The sequence below is a fragment of the Ostrinia furnacalis genome, unplaced genomic scaffold (assembly GCF_004193835.3).
Source record: "Ostrinia furnacalis isolate ACB-3 unplaced genomic scaffold, ASM419383v2 OfSCF0733, whole genome shotgun sequence".
NCBI lineage: Eukaryota > Metazoa > Arthropoda > Insecta > Lepidoptera > Crambidae > Ostrinia > Ostrinia furnacalis.
Genome location: NW_021130972.1, coordinates 1 through 18603, shown reverse-complemented (window position 1 = coordinate 18603; position 18603 = coordinate 1). Strand labels below are relative to the sequence as shown.

The following is an 18603-nucleotide window of genomic DNA, read 5'->3' as shown; positions in this document are numbered from 1 at the left end:
TCCTGAAATGTTCTTAGATAATGATAGTTTGGGATCAGTTATTGAAATTCTACTTAGTCATAATTTATTTTAAAAAATACCACTTGTTCCTTTCCTTATCAAAATCAAAACCTGCAGCGGATAAGTAATACTTACTTGCTAAGTATTTTCTTAATTCTAATCATGTCTGATGAGAAACAGTGTAATAAGTAGAGGAAACCATCAGAAAATCATTAATTCTTTTTGTTATTATTAGCTTGGGACTAGGAAAGCAGTCACAAAATAAGTAATAGTNTTTGATGGGATACACTTTTTTTGTGCAATAAATACCCTTGTCACATCGACCGAAAGTCGCATCACATACAAGATGTTATATCAGTGTGTACTCACGATGAGGATCTTGGCGGCGCGCGAGATGACGGCCTCGAGCGACAGGATGAGCACGAAGGGCATGAAGGTCACGAGGTAGGCGACGGCGCCGCACACCGCCGCCGAGCTGGCCGAGCTGAACAGCTTCGACATCATGTAGCTGCGGAGATATGGGTAAAGCCCGGTCTGTGAGCACGTAGACTTTTGTCCAATGACCCCTGGCTACCCATCCTTATCGCTCGCGCGTAATTATATTGCTGTCGCGACTGTGCGACGGGCGCCCGCAGTGATTGTGCGAGCACGATAGCAACATAATTACGCGCGAGCCATAAGGATGGGTAACTTGGGGTCATTGGACCAAATTCTACGTGCTCACAGACCAGACTATACATAGTTTCAATGTGTGTTTTGAGTGAACCTGTGAGAACTATGAGCGGAGTGGACAGACTAAAATGGATGATAGAGCCATCTACGAAGACGCGCCCCACCAATTTTTGGTCGAGGGAGCGCGAGGTGAAAGGAGTTTGATCCGAGCGTCAGTCGCGAAATTATTGCAGTATGCGTGTGCACTCAAGGATAATTAGCGTGTACCGATAACACTCAAACATTAACGGAAAAATTGTTGAGCGCGTCTTCGTGGATGGCACTATCTATATGTAGACTTGAAAGTAATTGAGATGGACTGTATCCCACAGGTATTTGCTAGTTCCCGCCTATATGGGAAGACCGCGTTGCTGGTCCGATAGCGATCGGGAGGCCGAGTGCCACTGCCGGGCACCTAAAAGGCTACGGTTGTTTTCACATCGCGTACGCGTACTCGATGATCGCCGATGGGGACCGATGATACCCGATAAGTGCCTTATGCCCGTTTTCACCATCAAATGTCGGCCGTTTGGTGTAGTGGTTCGAAACGGACTACCATTCCGGAGGTAGCGGGTTCGATTCCCGCACAGTACAAACATTTGTGTGCATGAACATATTTGTTTGCATTGGACTGGGCGTTTTCTATGATTATTAAGCATGTATTTATAAAAAAAAAACGTATTTAGTATGTTTATATTCGTTGTCTAGTACAAGCTTTGCTTAGTTTGGGACTAGAAGCGCAGTGTAAAATGTCCAAGGATAAAAAAAATACCCTAATTTTTTAGTGACCCCTATGGTAACAAATAACAGGAATTTTGTTTACATAGGGGTCACTCAAAAATTAGGGATTGATGGTGAAAACGGACTGGCAGAGAATGCCATCCCCCGGCTCACCAGAAGCACAGCACGGCCGCGGCGAAGGCGGCGGCGAGCGCGAGCACGAGCGCGGGCGCTGTGCGCGCCAGCACGCCGCCCGCGCACAGCACCAGCGCCACGCCCGCCATCGCCGCCAGCGCCTCCAGTGCGCTCCACAGGAACCACGATAGCGTCTGCCAGCGGAGCTCCACGCCCATCACGTGCATCAGCTGCCAATAATAATAAATCGCTATAGTAACTAAAGCCTGATCCGTGAGCACGTAGAATTTTGTCCAATGACCCCAAGCTACCCATCCTTATCGCTCGCGCGTAATTATATTGCTGTCGCGACTGTGCGATGGGCGCCCGCAGTGAGTGTGCGAGCGCGACAGCAACATAAAGCTCGCACACTCACTGCGGGCGTGCGTCGCACAGTCGCGACAGCAATATAATTACGCGCGAGCGATAAGGATGGGTAGCTTGGGGTCATTGGGCAAAATTCTACGTGACCAAATTGACCAGGTCAAATCGTGGGCGGGGCACATAGCTCGTAGAGACGATGGCCGTTGGGGCAGAAAAATTCTCGAGTGGCGACCACGGGCTGGAAGACGTAGCTTGGTCAGGCCTCCTACTAGGTGGACCGACGATCTGGTAAAGGTCGCGGGAAGAGCCTGGATGCGGGCAGCGCAGGACCGTGCATTGTGGAAAACTTTGGAGGAGCCCAGGAGTCCAGCAGTGGACGTCATCTGGCTGAAACGAACAAACGAACTAACCAGTTGACCAGGTCAAAACCGCACTCAATGGTCACTCCACGAGTGCACAAGAAAGGCTGCAATGCGGGAGGAATGGCGACGGATTGTAGGGCTTGCCACCGGACCGGGTGTGATGACCACGACCATTCTGGCAAGAGTGTAGCGAGGACGGAAAAGAATAGTAACAACACTAGCAATAAGGTAACCGCAGATCTTGACAGTAGACGACTCTGCGAGCTACCGGTCTGCTTGTGACCACGCCTGTAGCAACGCAACCAAAAGGTCACGCTCGCACGTCACCGCAAACGCGGGGAATACGTTGATTTGTTGTAGCTTTGCACCTAGACCAACTAGAGCTGCCTGGACCTGCCTGCTACCATGCTGCTCCGAACAATGTAGGTCAGAACCGATCGTTGTGAAAATCCTTGGAGGAGGCTTTGGACTGTAGACGTCTTTTGATTAAAAAGGTGGAGCAAAGACCGCAACATGCATCTGCATACATAAAAATATTCTCTTGTAGTCTAGTTCTCAGGTAGGTTTAAAGATAAAAAGCTGAAATGGTGACACCTGTTTTAAGATGTACTTACCATAGTGTTGCCAGATTCTTTGTCAGCTACAACGAACCGCACCACAGAGGCCACGGTGAACAGCATCGAGAAGAAGAACGCCACGATCAGCGCCTGCGACTCATACAGAGACGTTTGGAAGCTGCAATCAAATGTATTGGTATATTTTTTTTAAGAAAGGATTCTTCGAAGCTGTAAGAATCACAGACTGAAGAAAAATTGTGTTATGATAAAAAGCCCTCTTTATTAGAGATAGTTACGATAATTTTTCTTGATCAGCAAAGATAAACATACTCATAATTCGTAGAACTAACGGGACAGAATAGTCCTCGAGTAACGACCACAGAGGATGAATAAGGAGAAAAGGAGGCCTTCGTTCAGTAGGCATAGGATGAGCAACTCGATAACATGTCATATCATGTCATTTTATCGATTATACGCTATGGGCCCATACATTTGTCATCAAAAATTATTAATAAGATCACGGCGCATATCCTAGTGAGGCAAGATTGGAAGTCATTTAGCTGAAAGGAAAAAAATCGAAACTCACAAGTCCTTCCTATAGCAGGGGTAGGGCACCTGCTGCGTGTAAACGGCCCAGTCTGGTTCTCCTCCTGTGGCCTCCCTCTTGCTCCTCCGGGAGGCGTTCCTGGCGAGCTGGATGATGGCGGTGTCCACCAGGTCTTGGATCTGAACGAAGCCGCGGAAGTAGCGCAGGTCTTCGAGGAAGGACGCCTCCGGCCCGGGGATCCAGAGGCTGGTGAAAAGAAGCAGTTATAGTACATTGTTGCCCGTTTTCACCATCAATCCCTAATATTTAAGTGACCCCTTTGAAAACAAAATTCCTGTTTTCCATAGGGGTCACTTAAAAATTAGCATGTATCTCCTAATTGCCGTGCTCTACAGAGCCCATAATGTTCTAATTTTAAGTACATAATGAATGCAATAAAATACTAAGATTGAATTTTATTTACATAAATAAACTATCGTGTATTGTTACAGACTGTTGCAGTGTTCGGATAGAGGGGACTACTGACAAGCAAAAATGCTGGTCAAAAATGGTCCCATCAATGGTCATGGTTTCATTTTGTGTCAAATTCTAATGTGTTACAATGCCCCATCAAAAACAATACTTGTCAAAAAAACCAAGTCTCGCAACTCAGTTGTTCTACGGTAAAAAGTTGTGAGATCCATGTAATACCAAGTCCAGGCCAGGAAATCTTTAACGTTTTACATAAATTATTGACTTGGCCATCGCACTAAATAATTTAATTTACACGTGTTTTCATGCGATGGCCAAGTCAATATATTTATGTAAAACGTTAAAGATTTCCTGGCCTGGACTTGGTATTACATGGATCTCACAACTTTTTACCGTAGAACAACTGAGTTGCGAGACTTGGTTTTTTTGACAAGTATTGTTTTTGATGGGATCTCATTTCTTTTTGTATTTTGTAGACAGCAGTTATGTATCTAGAAAACTGGACCGAAATTGAAAAATTTTACTCGACTTGGCGGTTGCACTACCGTGCCCCCAAATATTTTAGTTTTTCCTTGATTCATACACCAAACACTACTTATATTCCAAATTTGAAGCTTCTAGGTCTGCTAGAAGTGCCTTAGAGTTTTGATGATCGGCGAGTCAGTGAGTCAGTGAGTCAGTCAGTGAGTGACAAAATTAAGTAACTTTGACCCGTTATAATTCTTAAACTACTGGTTCAAATTGAATGAAATTTTAAATATACCGTGTCTTTACAATGCCTGCATAGCTAATGAAAATTCAGCCTTCTAGTTTTATCCACAACGAAGTTACAGGCGGTCGAAAATGGCCTGAATTGCTTCGAGAAAAGGATGGTACGGCCGTGTCGCTTTTTTGCTCGACTTGGTGGGGGCACTGCCGTGCCCCCAGATAAGGACATTAATATTTAGTAGCTTTAAATGAGTACAAAAAAAAATCAACTTACTAGTTCTTCATCCTTCTGGTTGTAGGAGTGTTTTCTATGTCCATCCGGATTTTATATTCGATGTTTGTGAAGGATTCGTCGGTATTCAGGAACACGAGACCTAAAAACATGTTTTGATTAAGTTATTGCCATGATATTAAGATACACAAAAAAATGTCAGTAGACGATCGACTGCTGGATAAATCGTCGGTCCACCTAGTTGTGCATACCTGCGGAGAACTCGTTGAGCATAGTAAGTTCGGCGGCTTGATGCGTGAGCGCTTCCTCGGTGGGAGCCGCGTGGAAGCGGTTCAGGTTGATGCAGCGCAGGAGTTCCGACGCTTTGGACAGGATGTTGCCTAGACCCTGGGGGGACAATTACATTTATAATCGTCAAACATCATTATAATCTGTCTCAAGTCCATTCCTGTTTAATTCCTGTGACTACATGCAATTTTAACTAGGTCGCCTGTCACAACAAATGGAAGACATCTTTGTTTACCTATCTAGTTGGACGATGGAAGAAGGGGATCTTTTATAAATGTCTGAAAACGTCATCCAGTGTGCTACTGAACTCTCTTCTCGTGCTCGCGTCTCCTAGCAACATGACCCCTGAGGTCCCTAAAGACGAAAGTTTTCGATAGATCTTAAACTTATAATCACTCGATTTGAGTGCCTATTGGAATCCGGACCAAGCCTTCAAGTACAACTCAGTCCTTCCAAAACAAAATTAAGCTATTCTAACCTGGACGTCACCCAGCTCATCCAGCACCCCACTGAACTCAATATCAGCCACTTCAGCATCTCCCAGCAGCATGGTCTTCAGGTCTTCAAAGGCAGGCGCTGCTAGCAGCCTCGTCATCACTTCTGCTCCCGCCGCGTGCGAGGCCAGCTCGCCCACGGCTGGGAAGGATGCTGCGAACGCGTCTACTAAGACGACTAGTTTGTCAAAGACTAGCGTCACTACTCACTAGCAGTATCTTCAATAGAAACTAAATCATATCTAACCTGGACATCACCCAGCTCATCCAGCACCCCACTGAACTCCACATCACCCACTTCAGCATCTCCTAGCAACATGGTCCTCAGGTCTTCGAAGCAGGGAAGGATGCTGCGAACGCGTCTACTAAGACGTCTAGGTCGTCAAAGATCAGGGTTACTACTCACTAGCAGTATGGTCCTCAGGTCTTCAAAGGCCTGTGATGCTAGCAGCCGCATTAGATCTTCGGCACCCGCCGCGTGATTCGCTAGTTCACCCACAGCCGCGTAAGATGCCACGAAAGACGGCTAGGTCATCAAAGACCAGCGTCCCTACTCACTAGCAGTGTCTTCTATAGAAACTTAAGCTATTCTAACCTGGACGTCACCCAGCTCATCAAGTACCCCACTGAACTCCACATAAGCCACTTGAGCATCTCCCAGCAGCATGGTCCTCAGGTCTTCAAAGGCCGGTGATGCTAGCAGACGCATTAGAACCTTGGTACTCGCCGCAAAATTCGCTATTTCACCCACAGTCGCGTAGGATGCTGCGAACGCGTGCACTAAGATAGCTAGGTCGCCAAAGAGCAGCGCCACTAGTAGTTTCTTCGATAAAAACTGAAGCTATTCTAACCTGCACGTCTCCCAGCTTATCCAGCACCCCACTGAACTCCACATCAGCCACTTCAGCGTCTCCCAGCAGCATGGTCCTCAGGTCCTCAAAGGCAGGCGCTGCTAGCAGCCTCGTCATCACTTCTGCTCCCGCCGCGTGCGAGGCCAGCTCGCCCACGGCTGGGAAGGACGCCGCGAATGCGTGGACTAGGTCCGCGAGACGCGACATGTGCGCGAAGGTTGAGTTGGCCTGGGTGGAAAGAGATATTGGTTTTGGTAAATATTTACGTTAAGTATTCTCCTAAAATGTTTTTAGATAATGATAGTTTGGGGTTAGTTATTTATTTAAAAAAAAAATACCACTTGTTCCTTTCCTTATCAAAATCAAAACCGGATTTTCTTAATTCTAATCATGTTTGATGAGAAACAGTGTGATAAGTAGAGGAAACCATCAGCAAATCATCAATTCTTTTTGTTATTATTAGCTTGGAACTAGAAACGCAGTGTAAAATGTTCAAGGATATGTATATCACACATTTGGCTATTATAATATTCATAAGTATACTAGGAGAGAAGTGTATTTAATACATCACAATTTTAAGCTGCGAAAGAATGGAACTTCTGTGCCATGTCGTAGGCGTTTTTCCTTCGAGGATGACGGAATTGAACAGCTTCTGAAGAGCCCTTAGTACCGGCGTTCCGCCTGCCTTCAAAAGCTCAGCCGTGATTCCATCATCACCCGGTGCCTTGTTGTTCTTCAGCTGTTTGAGAGCCATTCTAATCTCGTACAGACTGACGTCCGGGATATATTCGGTATAGTGTCGGGTCAGTCTAGCTCTTGGGTCTTCGGCTAGATTTGTGACAGGTGCGCGTACACTCGTGTATAATTGTCCGTAGAACTTCTCAACCTATTCCAATATCTCCGGCCCCGACGAAATGGCTCTGCCATCCTCTGTCTTCAGCTTGGTCAGTTGACTTTGGCCAACAGACAGATCTCTTGCGAACACTTTAGAGCCCTTGTTTCGCTCAATCGCCTCTTTAATTTCTTTAATACCTTCACAATAATGGTATAAATAAGGATTGAAACCTACTTGTCGTATGATCCGGTCGACAGCGGGCCCGGGCGGCGCGTAGAGCACACGGCCCATGAGCAGCGGCTTGATGAAACTCCACACCACTTTGCCGCCTTGCAGCGCCGTCACGTCTGCGTACAGCGAGCGGCAGAAATCCGCTGCGACAAAAGATATTACAATTTTAGGACACCTAGGTATACACATCCTTGTATAGCTTACCCCACCACCACTTGGGGGGTAACATTTATCATAAATTTAACATCATCAGCACGAAAAGAATGACACGATTTGACAGCAATTTAGACACAACTAAGCCTAGGCGTAGATCACCGACTTTTAGTTGGCCGATAGTTGGGTCGGGCTGTTCATCAGTATGGAGATGTATGAAAGCGCGCACATTACCCCGATTTGGTATCGGCCGATTCTTCATATGGGTCATTCCACAAAAATATGTCAACTCGTAGTCCGCGCCACATTTCACATGAAATATTTGTTAATATTTTATTCCAAAATTGTTAAATAACAGCTCGCAATGTGCTTTATTCATCACCCATTTATATTTTTTGAAGCTATTTTTAAAACATCTTAAATAGGCTAGTTGCCTAAAAAAATTTTTTTAGTCCGTAATGTTTAATATCAAAAAATATTGGACACATATAATTTTCTTTGTCAATCTAACAAATAATTACATAGTTATGGTGCGTTGAAGTTGCGCACGACGTCACAACGTGCGGCATTTTTAAGCAAGCGTTGACGTCACGGGCCTCTTCTTATGAACTTTGGGGCGCTTTATCTCTTTAAATTTTCATTAGTTTGAAAAAGTGAAAAATACATGTAGAGTATTTTTTGATAAGTTAACTGACGGACTAATTAAAACTCTTGCTTTTTGACCCAGGCAACATCCCCATTCCTTTTGAATGACCCAAAACGTCATTCCCTAGGCATGTCCGTACTCCAAAAGTTTGTGTTTTGGGACCCACATTTATAAAAACATCAACTTTATCCTTTGTTTTAATTAACGAATAATCTATTTAAATGTATATTACACCAAATTCTATTAATATTTTGCGGTTTCAATAAACAATAATTTGATTTTCTTTAGTTGAAAAAGAGTCTACAGTTTTTAGCGTCATTCCCTCGCCACGCACTGATTTTATAATTTTGCGCTTTAATATGTAATTAGAGTGAATGATATTTAGTTGAGTTTAAAGTACGATACGAAGTTATCCTCAGACCATACTGGCTTTGCGGTAGCCGTTTTTTGAATTAGTGCAAACGTGCCAGTTGTTACCAAAACATGTGTTATTCCAGTCACTTCGTCAGTCCCTAGTTGAGTAGCTTTATTGATTATAATAGGAAATTGTATATAATTTAATAGTATTTACGTGTGGTTTTTGGGCGATTTTCGGCACATCGTATTAAGCATCTTATAATATAAAGTTAATCTGCATTTGTGTTAAGTTTTACTCCAAATCGTCAGTCCCTAGAGCGTCAGGCCCTAGCTTTAAACGGCACTTGGGACTAAATTACTAGTTAGGGAATGATGTTTTTTATATAGTGATAATAACAAAACAACTACATTATGTGTATTAACTTATCTATAAATGTTAAGGTTAAAAGTTTTATACTTTATTAGAAGTCATATAGGAGTAATGTAGTATGAAAAAATTGAAAATTATAATTTATCCTAAAATAAAGCATAAAGTGACTGGCCCTTTTAGACATAACATAATTAATTAATAAACAATAATTTACACTAATAAAGTATTCAAAAGCATCTTAAAAAAGTTACGGACAAAATGACGTCGAAAATATACAGATTTTTATGGAATGACCCATATAAATTAGAATCCGGCTCAACGATCGGGCTACTAAAATTCGGTGGTGTGCGCCTAGGCTAAGTGTCGCGGTCGCGACTATCGCCCAGTGTGCGCTTACACTAAAAGCACATTAATTTAATTGATGAGCTAAAGGCTCTTTTTTCCAGTTTGTATGAATATAACTACTACTATATTAGTTGAATAAATCTTAAATATATTCAGGAAACTCGAGAAATCTTTGTCAAGAATTCTCGTACTTCGAGAAATGAAAAAGGTCGAGAAACCAGAAAGCGATGCCACCTAGTCGCGATGCCGTGGATATGTATTTTTGTGAACCCTTTTACGTGCCGTTCACCAAACATTGATCGATAATGGTACGGCAGTAGGGCGTCACGTATACCTACCATTTATAACCACCATAAGTAACAAATAGATCCGATAACTTTTCACTTACTAGGCAGTGCTTGTAGTTGTCGCTCATCCGGCTTGTCAGCCTTGTCGGGGCTGGCGATGACACTGCGGTACAGCCGCGGCACAGCAGCAGAGAAAGGCGTCCCGCACAGCATGTTGCCCGCACTCGCTAGAAACTCTGACGCTGGAAATGAAGAAGTTTCGAATTATAATTTAATCTGGAATCTAATAATGATCTGGAATTTTTTAGGTCTTCGGTATACCTATCAGTTGGGCGCCCAACATTGCGTTTATTGAGATGTGATCTCCATTTGAAAACTCGCTCGAACTTGATTTCAGCTTGCTATATTTTTGAACATTATCCATTGTTTTGGTCTTCTACCGAACGATCTCGTTTTGGATTTTATTCCGTTCTATAGCTCGCCGAGTGACATGTAGTCGGTGAGCCAATTTAACTAACATATTCCACGCTCTGGTAAGAACGCGCGGGGCGAAAGAGGGAAGTGTGAGTGTAAATGGGAGGGAGAGTAGCATTCCAACTAGGTGCACAGTAAGCTCAATTGGTTTCTATAGGATAATATAGGAGCGATAAGGATAGGTAGCTTGGGGTCATTGGACAAAATTCTACGTGCTCACGGACCAGGCTTTAGTGCTTTACTTACATCCCAACAGTCCCCCGACGGAGCTGAAGTTGGCCAGGCTCTTGAACAATGGCTCTCCAGCGAAAGAGTCAGCCACTTCTCTGATCTGAGCCTGTACTGAAGGCAGCACGGCGGCCATGCGAGGCAGACTCTACAGTATTATGTATCAAGCCAACAGCTCTTCTTACATCCTAACATCTATGCAAGGCAGGCTCTATAGTGCTTACAACCCGATCAAGCTAGCTGCGTATCTCACTGGAATGCGACTCTCCCTCCCACCGTAAGTACCAGAGCAAAGATGTGACGTCACGGCCGCCTGATAATAACTGGTCTCGTTCCCACCACTGCAACTCCTGTATAGTCAAGTTTGTCCCGGGGGAAAGTTAAACTGTCATTTTATCCGCAATGAAATTAATCAGAAGAAAATAGGATGAGTTCGAAATTAAGGTTCGACTAATACATAACCGGGTTGTAATATCAAGCCAACAGCTCTACTTACATCCCAATAGTCCCCCGACGGAGCTGAAGTTGGCCAGGCTCTTGAACAATGGCTCTTCAGCAAAAGAGTCTGCCACCTCGCTGATCTGAGCCTGTACTGAAGGCAGCACGGCGGCCATGCGAGGTAGACCTTGCGTTACTGCTGTGCCCTCTGCTTCTGTGAGGTTGGAGGCTGTGTAGAGTTGTACGAGGAGGGCTGCGGTCACCTGGGGGAAAATACAATGAATTAATGTGACGTTAGTGTTTCGATTGTCGTCAAGATAAAAATTGCTACGGTTCCCAGCTTATAAACAAAAAAACAACAAATTTTGAAACCTTACCTTACTAATAGCTTCTTGCGGCTTAAATTAATTAGCAACTTACCACTGAATGAACAGTCTGCATCTGGATCTAAGTAGTGAAGTTAATTCTTATTTTGCAGTAGAGCAGACCGACACTGACCCTGTTTTGCATGGATATATTAGCGACATGTCTTTTAGCTAACACACGTAGTTAGCAACGTATTCTTCTGGCATCGCCGAAGTGATGAGGACACCATTTATTCATTCATAAGCTATTGAGCTATAATTAAATACGCACCTTGTCCATAATTTACGTGAAGATCAATTTTGGAGCAGAGCTGCTATCAGCTGGCCACAGCTGCTATACATGTCGTGTTGGAGACACCATTCAGAAACTACTGAGCTGTAATTTAATACGCACCTTATCCATAATGTACGTGAGGATCAATTCTGGAGCAGAACTGCTATCAGCTGGCCACAGCTGCTATGTAAGTACATTTGGTGTTGGTGACACTTAAGTCATTGAGTTGTAGTAAAGCACGCACCTTGTCCACAATATAGCTGAAGTTCAAGTTCTGCTTCAAAACCACGACCAATTGCTTTGCACGTAGTTAGCTGCGTAGTCGCCTGGCTATGCCGAAGTGATGAGGACACTATTCAGAAGCGTACCTTGTCCTTAATGTACGTGAAGATCAATTTCTAGCGCAGAGCTGCTATTAGCTGTCCACAGCTGCCTTTGTCATGTTGGAGACACCATACAGAAGCTATCGAGCTGTAATGAGGGCCATCGTTTTTATACTTAACAGTTGGCACCCCTGGCGATTGACAGGACCTTACTCTACAGTGGCGCCATCTTGATGAGTGCAAATGCGATAGTCCTCCTACCACTTTAGCGCTCACCAGTTGGTGCCACTGTCTTCGCTACTAGCAAGTGACAGGACCTTACTCTCCAGTGGCGCTAACTGGTGAGCGCTAAAACGATAGCCCTCATAAAATACTCACTTTGTCCACAATATAGCTGAAGTTCAAGTTCTGCATCAAAGCCACGAGCAGCTGCTTGGCGCGCTCGTCGGGCAGGCCGCACAGCTGCTCGGCCACGGCGCCGCTGACGTCATCGCGCGACACCACGCCCAGGTCGGCCGGCTGTAGCGCGCGCGACATGGCTTCCAGCTGGCACACGTAGTTGGCTATGTGGTCGCCTGGCTTCCAGGAAAGGATCTGGAAAACATAATGGTTTGGTAAGACCCAGAACAGACGGTGAAACGCAACTGCAACGACACTGCAACATTGTGATTATTCTGATGAATGAAACTGAAACCACAGAATAATAATAAGTACTACGTACAGAAGTTTTACTTCGCGAAGGTATTTAAAAAAATGTATGCTCAATGTTATTAACAATATGGTGTAATTTAGCTTGTCTCAAGAGTCGAGCACCATTTTGTTGACAAACGTCAGTGATCGGTACTGCGCCGAAGCCATAGGGCTGACTTCGGTAAAATGATGTATGAAGTGAGGTGCCAAACTGCGGAAAATGGCGGAGGAAATACATGATTTAGTATGAATTATCATGAATAATATTAACTACTTATTTGCCTCTCAGTGTCTTGAGGCAACTTAAAAAGGTACATTCTGTGTTTTTATTAATATTTAGGCAGTTAAATACTGCACAGTATTTAGTACACCATTTTCTTTATTTTCTTCCATCATACACAAGAATACGCGTGCGTGAGTCAATGTTCGCTCGTATGTGAGGCCTTGTCGAATAGTATCCTGTAGGTGGGCCATCGTGCGTGTTTTGTTTTCGATGTAAACTCGCGAAACTGAAAGTTTCAAACTGGTCGCGTCATGTGTGGTCTCTCAACGGACGCTATGGCAGAAACTTAGATGCAACTCAAAAGTAACTAGCAGTTGCAGTTTCGTTTCACCGTCTGTTCTGGGCCTCAGTGTTTGCTAAATATGTATTAGGCTATAATAGTTCTATATGATTGATACTTATTGATTGGGAGAGGCCTATGTTCACCAGTGGACGTCCTATGAAATAATGATGATGATTGATACCACTAGCAGAGTAAATACAAATGAGTAGGTCATCTTCATAGAAACGCAACGAGCGCGGTTTGTATGTGAGCGCGCCAATACGTATGCAGCGCGCACACACACACTGATAAAATTCGGCGCAAATCCCCGCTTAATTTTGTCAGTGTGTGCGTGCGCGCCGCATACGTATTGGCGCGCTCACATACAAACCACACTCGGTGCGTTTCTATGAAGATGACCTACTCATTTTTATTTACTCTGCCACCAGTCAGTTGACTGACAGAAAAGTGTGACTACGAAAAGGACCTTTTAGACCGTGATTTGCCTAGTTTAATGCCACTTGTGCCTTAACACCTTTACAAGGGATCTGGCTAAGGTCATGAAGGATTCTTTCGGGGTCCATTCACCGTCACTTGACATAAATGAAAATGATGAAGTAGCCTAATCTAGTCATCTAGTGAGCGGAAGGGGATGGGTTCAAATTCCACCTCAGGTAAAGCCTGGTCCGTGAGCACGTAAAATCCCGTCCAATGACCCCAAGCTACCCATCCTTATCGCTCGCGCGTAATTATATTGCTGTCGCGACTGTGCGACGCGCGCCCGCAGTGAGTGTGCGAGCGCGACAGCAACATAATTACGTGCGAGCGACAAAGATGGGCAGCTTGGGGTCATTGGACGGGATTCTACGTGCTCACAGACCAGGCTTTAGTAGATATTTCAAGCTATTTCTAGAATAGGTAGTAATGTTTGAAAGGCATTCCAAAGTGAGTAGACACCTACCGGCTTGAGCAGTATGTACCCGGCGTGTATGCGCGGCGCAGCAATAGACCAGAAGTTGGTGTTGTTGATGCCCAGCGCCGCCAGCGCCGACTCCACGCGGTCCAGGCTCAAGAACACCTCCCACACCGGGACTGGAATATAATAACTAAGTTAGGACTGGACGCTATATGACTACCGGTATGTGACCACCTACTATAGTTCGTTTCATCCACGAAGACGCGCGGGGTCGAAGGAAGCGCGGGGTGCGGGGAGCCTGATCCGACCAATCCGAGCGTCATCCTTGTAGTGTGCGCGCGCACTACGGACAACTGTCCAATGAGGGCTATCGTTTTTATACGTAGCAGTTGGCACTTCTGGCGATTGACAGGACCTTACTCTACAGTGGCGCCATCTTGATGACTGCAAATGTGCTAGTCCTCCTACCACTTAAGCACTCACCAGTTGGTGCCACTGTCTTCGCTACTAGCAAGTGACAGGACCTTACTCTACAGTGGCGCTAACTGGTGAGCGCTAAAACGATAGCCCTCATTGCAACACTGCTAATGCCAACTATGACGCTCGGATTGCTCGAATCAAACACACCCCGCACCCCCCGCTTTCTTCGACTCGGTGCGTCTTCGTGGATGAAACGAACTATAGCAATATGTAGAAAAACCCACTGCAACTGGTTTGATTTTTATTGGCGGTCAGGCTGTAGATCATGGCTACACAGGAGTTGCAGCGGTGGGGACGAGATGGGAATGGTCCCGATACCGATACGTAGTCAATAGATAATGGTGACAAGGTACAGTGAAGAAAGAGAGAGCAAGGAAAAATAAGTGACAGTAGCCTAACGGTTTGAAACGGTCGAGCGTCAAAGTATTGTGATGTACTTATTTCTAAAACAAGCATAATGTTCGGATTACTTGGAAAAGGTATGTTTTCATAGGGTATTATTTCCTAACTGTTTAGGATATGAAAATTCTAGTGTCATTAAATGCAGCAGGCGCGATCAAGTTCTTCAGTCAATAGCCAATCTGAAGTCAAAACATGAGTAACGTAAAAATAAAGAATAACTGAATGAATCATACTTTTGAAGTCCTGTTTCTCCAGATAGGTTTTGTACTGATGCAGCACTTGAAGTCCACTTGTCAGGGCCTGTAGATCGTGCTCCAGGGTGGAGTTGCCTAGCAGCGGCCGCAGCTGTTCAAGGATGCCGTGGAGACTGTAATAATGGAATAAATAAATTATTCACTACATAATTATTAGAAAAACAAGTCCTCCATCGCATCAATTTCGTCTGTTCGCGATAAACTAAATAACTATTGATCGGATTTTCATGCGTTTTTCACTAACAAATAAGATTGATTGGAAGGTTTTTAGGTATACAATTTCTCAAGTCTTTGTTATTCATTGCACGTGCGGCAAGCTGCTCACAAAAGTTAGTCTTTAAAGTAGGCCCCAAGCGTCTTAAATATTATTGAGACATAAACAACTATAGTCTGGTCTCTGAGCACGTAGAATTTTGTCCATTGACCCCAAGCTAGGTACCCATCCTTATCGCTCGCGCGTAAATATATTGCTGTCGCGACTGTGCGACGGGCGCCCGCAGTGAGTGTGCGAGCGCGACAGCAACATAATTACGCGCGAGCGATAAGGATGGGTAGCTTGGGGTCATTGGACAAAATTCTACGTGCTCAGAGACCGGGCTTTACCTGTAGATGACGCTATTGAGGGGATCCTCTGCCAATATCTCCAATACCAAGTCGAGGGTAGGAGCAAGCCTTCCTTTGAGCACTCCAGCCACATCCATAGTACTGGCCAGCCCCACCAGCCTGCCCAGGTGTTTGAGCAGCTGTTCTACGTGGAACAAGATGTTCGACACATGCTGGAACTTCCAGAACTCCGTTTCTTGGAGTTTTGGTAACTGGGGGTTACGAAAAAAGGTTTTAGTCACATACTGACGAACGTTATTTCGGAAATAACTTGGTAATTGTGATTTACTATTTATGTATAGCTTTTTATAACTACAGTACGTCCATCATCTTATAATAATAGTGAACAGTTTAATATTGAAGATAAAAAATATCTAACTTACATCGTTAGCAATAAGCGTAGAGTTGACGTTATTCTTGATAATATCCATAAGAACAGCACAATCCGAGTGAGGGCATAACTCTCCACGGCTACGGTTTTGTAGCACTACAAAGTTTTCCATTGAGTTTTGGTCCAGGGATTTTTTAAGCTGAAACCAAAGTAGTTTTAAAATAAACTCATATCTATAGAACATGGTAAAAGACAATAACAAAACTGGGACTATTGGAACCAGCAAGATTTCGAACAAACAAAAATTGTTTGTCCCAAACCTTCCAGCCGGACTAGGAAGCTCGCCATGTTATCTTATCGACGATTTAAGACGACAAATCTATGGGCTTATCGTGCAAAATCGATAAAACACCTCGATAAAAGTTTATCATGACTAGCATCCTAGGCCTATAGGTTCCAAAATGACGAGTTTCACGCCAATTTCATCTTGAATAGTTTCAGCATCACTTTATTAAGATAGTTTTAGTTTTACAAATAACTGTAAAACTTACCAATCTCAAATTCACGTCACCCTCCCGCACTTTCATCGCCAGCTCGTCTCCTAACTTCCTCAAGTCTTGTTCCAAGCTGTTCCCATCTTTCAAGTACTGCTTCAGCGGCTCGTAGACATCCAAGTTGGGAGCTATTTGTGAGGCCAGCTCCTTGAGAAAAGCTACTTCTTTCACGCCGTCTATCTCGTGTAGGTGGGGCAGTTCCGCTCGGATGAGGGTAGTCGTCTGAGCGAGGACTGTGAGGAAACTGGGGAGGAAGTAGGGTAGTTAATTTTTTCAAATTCAAATTGTGTTTTTTTTTTAATGATTTGATGATTTTTTTTTGACTGATTTCAAATTAATTATTTAGTTAATTTGAAATCAGTGCTATATAGCTACTCGTAAGTGGTATTGTTTGAATGTATTGTCGATGCTTCAAATTGTATTACTAAGTAACCCTTATCAGGGCATCTGCTTGTCCTTTGGGATAACATACAGCTGGATAGAGTTGAGAAGAATATAATGATAGCAGTATTGTGCAGCATTGTTAATATTTTCTTGTGCTTTACATCGAATTTTTTTTTCATTTAATTTATTTAAAGAAATAGCCATAATATAACATAACGTGCGAAGCAACTCCTGGTTAAGACACCCGCAGACTACAGATTTAGTCAGCCGATAGTTTGGCCGAGTTTGTTTGTTTATCAGTGTGAACATGTAGGGAAGTGCGCACATTGTACCAAATTTTGGTATCATTCGCCGATTTCTCATACGAATTGGCAGCCGACTAAACTAACGACCGACTAAAAGACTGTAGTCTGCTAGATGTTTAACTGTATACTCACAGCGCAGCATGTCCGAACTCGTTCCTCGTGACGTTCCCCGCCAGGCAGGCGGCCACGCGGCTGGTGTCGGCGGCCACGTCTTCCAGCAGGTGCAGCTTGACTTGCCCCAGCAGCTCGTTTAGTGACTTGTTCAGCTCGTACTTGGTGTAGTTGCGGAACGATATCAGCTGGAATTAAATAGGACGGTAAATAAACAATGCGGCAATAACAAAGTGAAAGAGCTACCTTCGTCCTACCGTGAAATGAACTCTGAAAAAATATTGATTGGCAATAAATCTAAAGTAGTAAAAAATAACTTTGCTCCCAAAGATAAACAATTATTGGACTCGCGACAGAGTACATCAGAAGAAAAAGGAGGATTTCGAATGGATTCGATTCGAATAGACTTTTCAATACAAAGATTGCCGGATTGATTTAACCCGGTGAGTGCAACTGCAAATGCGACAGTCCTGCCACGGTTTTAGCGAGCTTAGTCACTATCACTAGCGAGTAACAAGACCTTACTTCATGTATAATGGCACCAACTGGTGAACGCTAATAAAACACTCGTCATTGAGTCTGACAGAGGAAGACAGAGCCAGTAGGTAGAACTTCGGTTGGACTCGCATAATTTTGGTTGCGGTCTCTCTATATGAATTGTAACAGAGCCCTTGTTTTATTAATCCTTAATCAATCAAGAATCGCCTTACCTCCCTGATGGCCATGTCCCAGTGGAACTCATTGTTCAAGGCATGGTGCACTTCCTCCAGTGAAACGGTATGCAGGCGGCACAGGAGCGCGTCGTATTCTTGCTTCTTGTACAGCTGCAAGCTCAGCTGCTTCAGCCATGTTGTCAGCGGCGAGCATAGCGTGCATTGGCTGCAAGTTAGGAGGATTTGAGAACTGGTGAAGATTGGCTGACAAAGTAACGAAGGTTTACACTCTTAAGCCAACGATTTCAGCAATATTTGGTGATTTTTATTGAGTTAAATCTTTGCACAAATCCACCCATAAGAACAGTGTAGATAATTTCTAATGTGTCTAACTCTAATTATCTCCAAGCTGACGACTCGTTATTGATATAACTATCATAGCTTCTAGTCTCCAAAAAAATTTTATTCCACATAAAATACGTAATCGACTACAACACCAGATTTGAAAAATATCGCAGACTTTTCTGGAAGCAGAAGTAGATCTTGCCACAATCTCTGATGTTTTCTATTCACATGAAGCATTATAAACTTACCTAGTGTTCAAAAACAG

At 44.0% G+C, this 18603-nt stretch overlaps 1 protein-coding gene across 1 annotated transcript in view; it reads right to left on the bottom strand.

The window, feature by feature from the left end:
• Nucleotides 1-18597, bottom strand: part of LOC114349932 (ATP-binding cassette sub-family A member 1-like) — a 47277-nt gene extending 28680 nt beyond the window's left edge. The window contains exons 1-19 of the mRNA XM_028300531.1: nucleotides 18587-18597; nucleotides 18051-18219; nucleotides 17362-17528; nucleotides 16538-16784; nucleotides 16039-16185; nucleotides 15656-15867; nucleotides 15032-15165; nucleotides 13962-14092; nucleotides 12144-12359; nucleotides 10862-11066; nucleotides 9765-9905; nucleotides 7509-7648; nucleotides 6440-6667; nucleotides 5058-5193; nucleotides 4849-4948; nucleotides 3435-3641; nucleotides 2906-3026; nucleotides 1606-1796; nucleotides 370-508 (exon numbers count right to left, since the gene is read on the bottom strand). Of these exons, the coding sequence (XP_028156332.1) occupies nucleotides 370-508; nucleotides 1606-1796; nucleotides 2906-3026; nucleotides 3435-3641; nucleotides 4849-4948; nucleotides 5058-5193; nucleotides 6440-6667; nucleotides 7509-7648; nucleotides 9765-9905; nucleotides 10862-11066; nucleotides 12144-12359; nucleotides 13962-14092; nucleotides 15032-15165; nucleotides 15656-15867; nucleotides 16039-16185; nucleotides 16538-16784; nucleotides 17362-17528; nucleotides 18051-18065 (2877 nt within the window). The 5' untranslated portion in view covers nucleotides 18066-18219; nucleotides 18587-18597. The remainder of the gene's footprint in view (nucleotides 1-369; nucleotides 509-1605; nucleotides 1797-2905; nucleotides 3027-3434; nucleotides 3642-4848; nucleotides 4949-5057; nucleotides 5194-6439; nucleotides 6668-7508; nucleotides 7649-9764; nucleotides 9906-10861; nucleotides 11067-12143; nucleotides 12360-13961; nucleotides 14093-15031; nucleotides 15166-15655; nucleotides 15868-16038; nucleotides 16186-16537; nucleotides 16785-17361; nucleotides 17529-18050; nucleotides 18220-18586) is intronic.
• Between the last annotated feature and the right edge of the window lie 6 nt (nucleotides 18598-18603).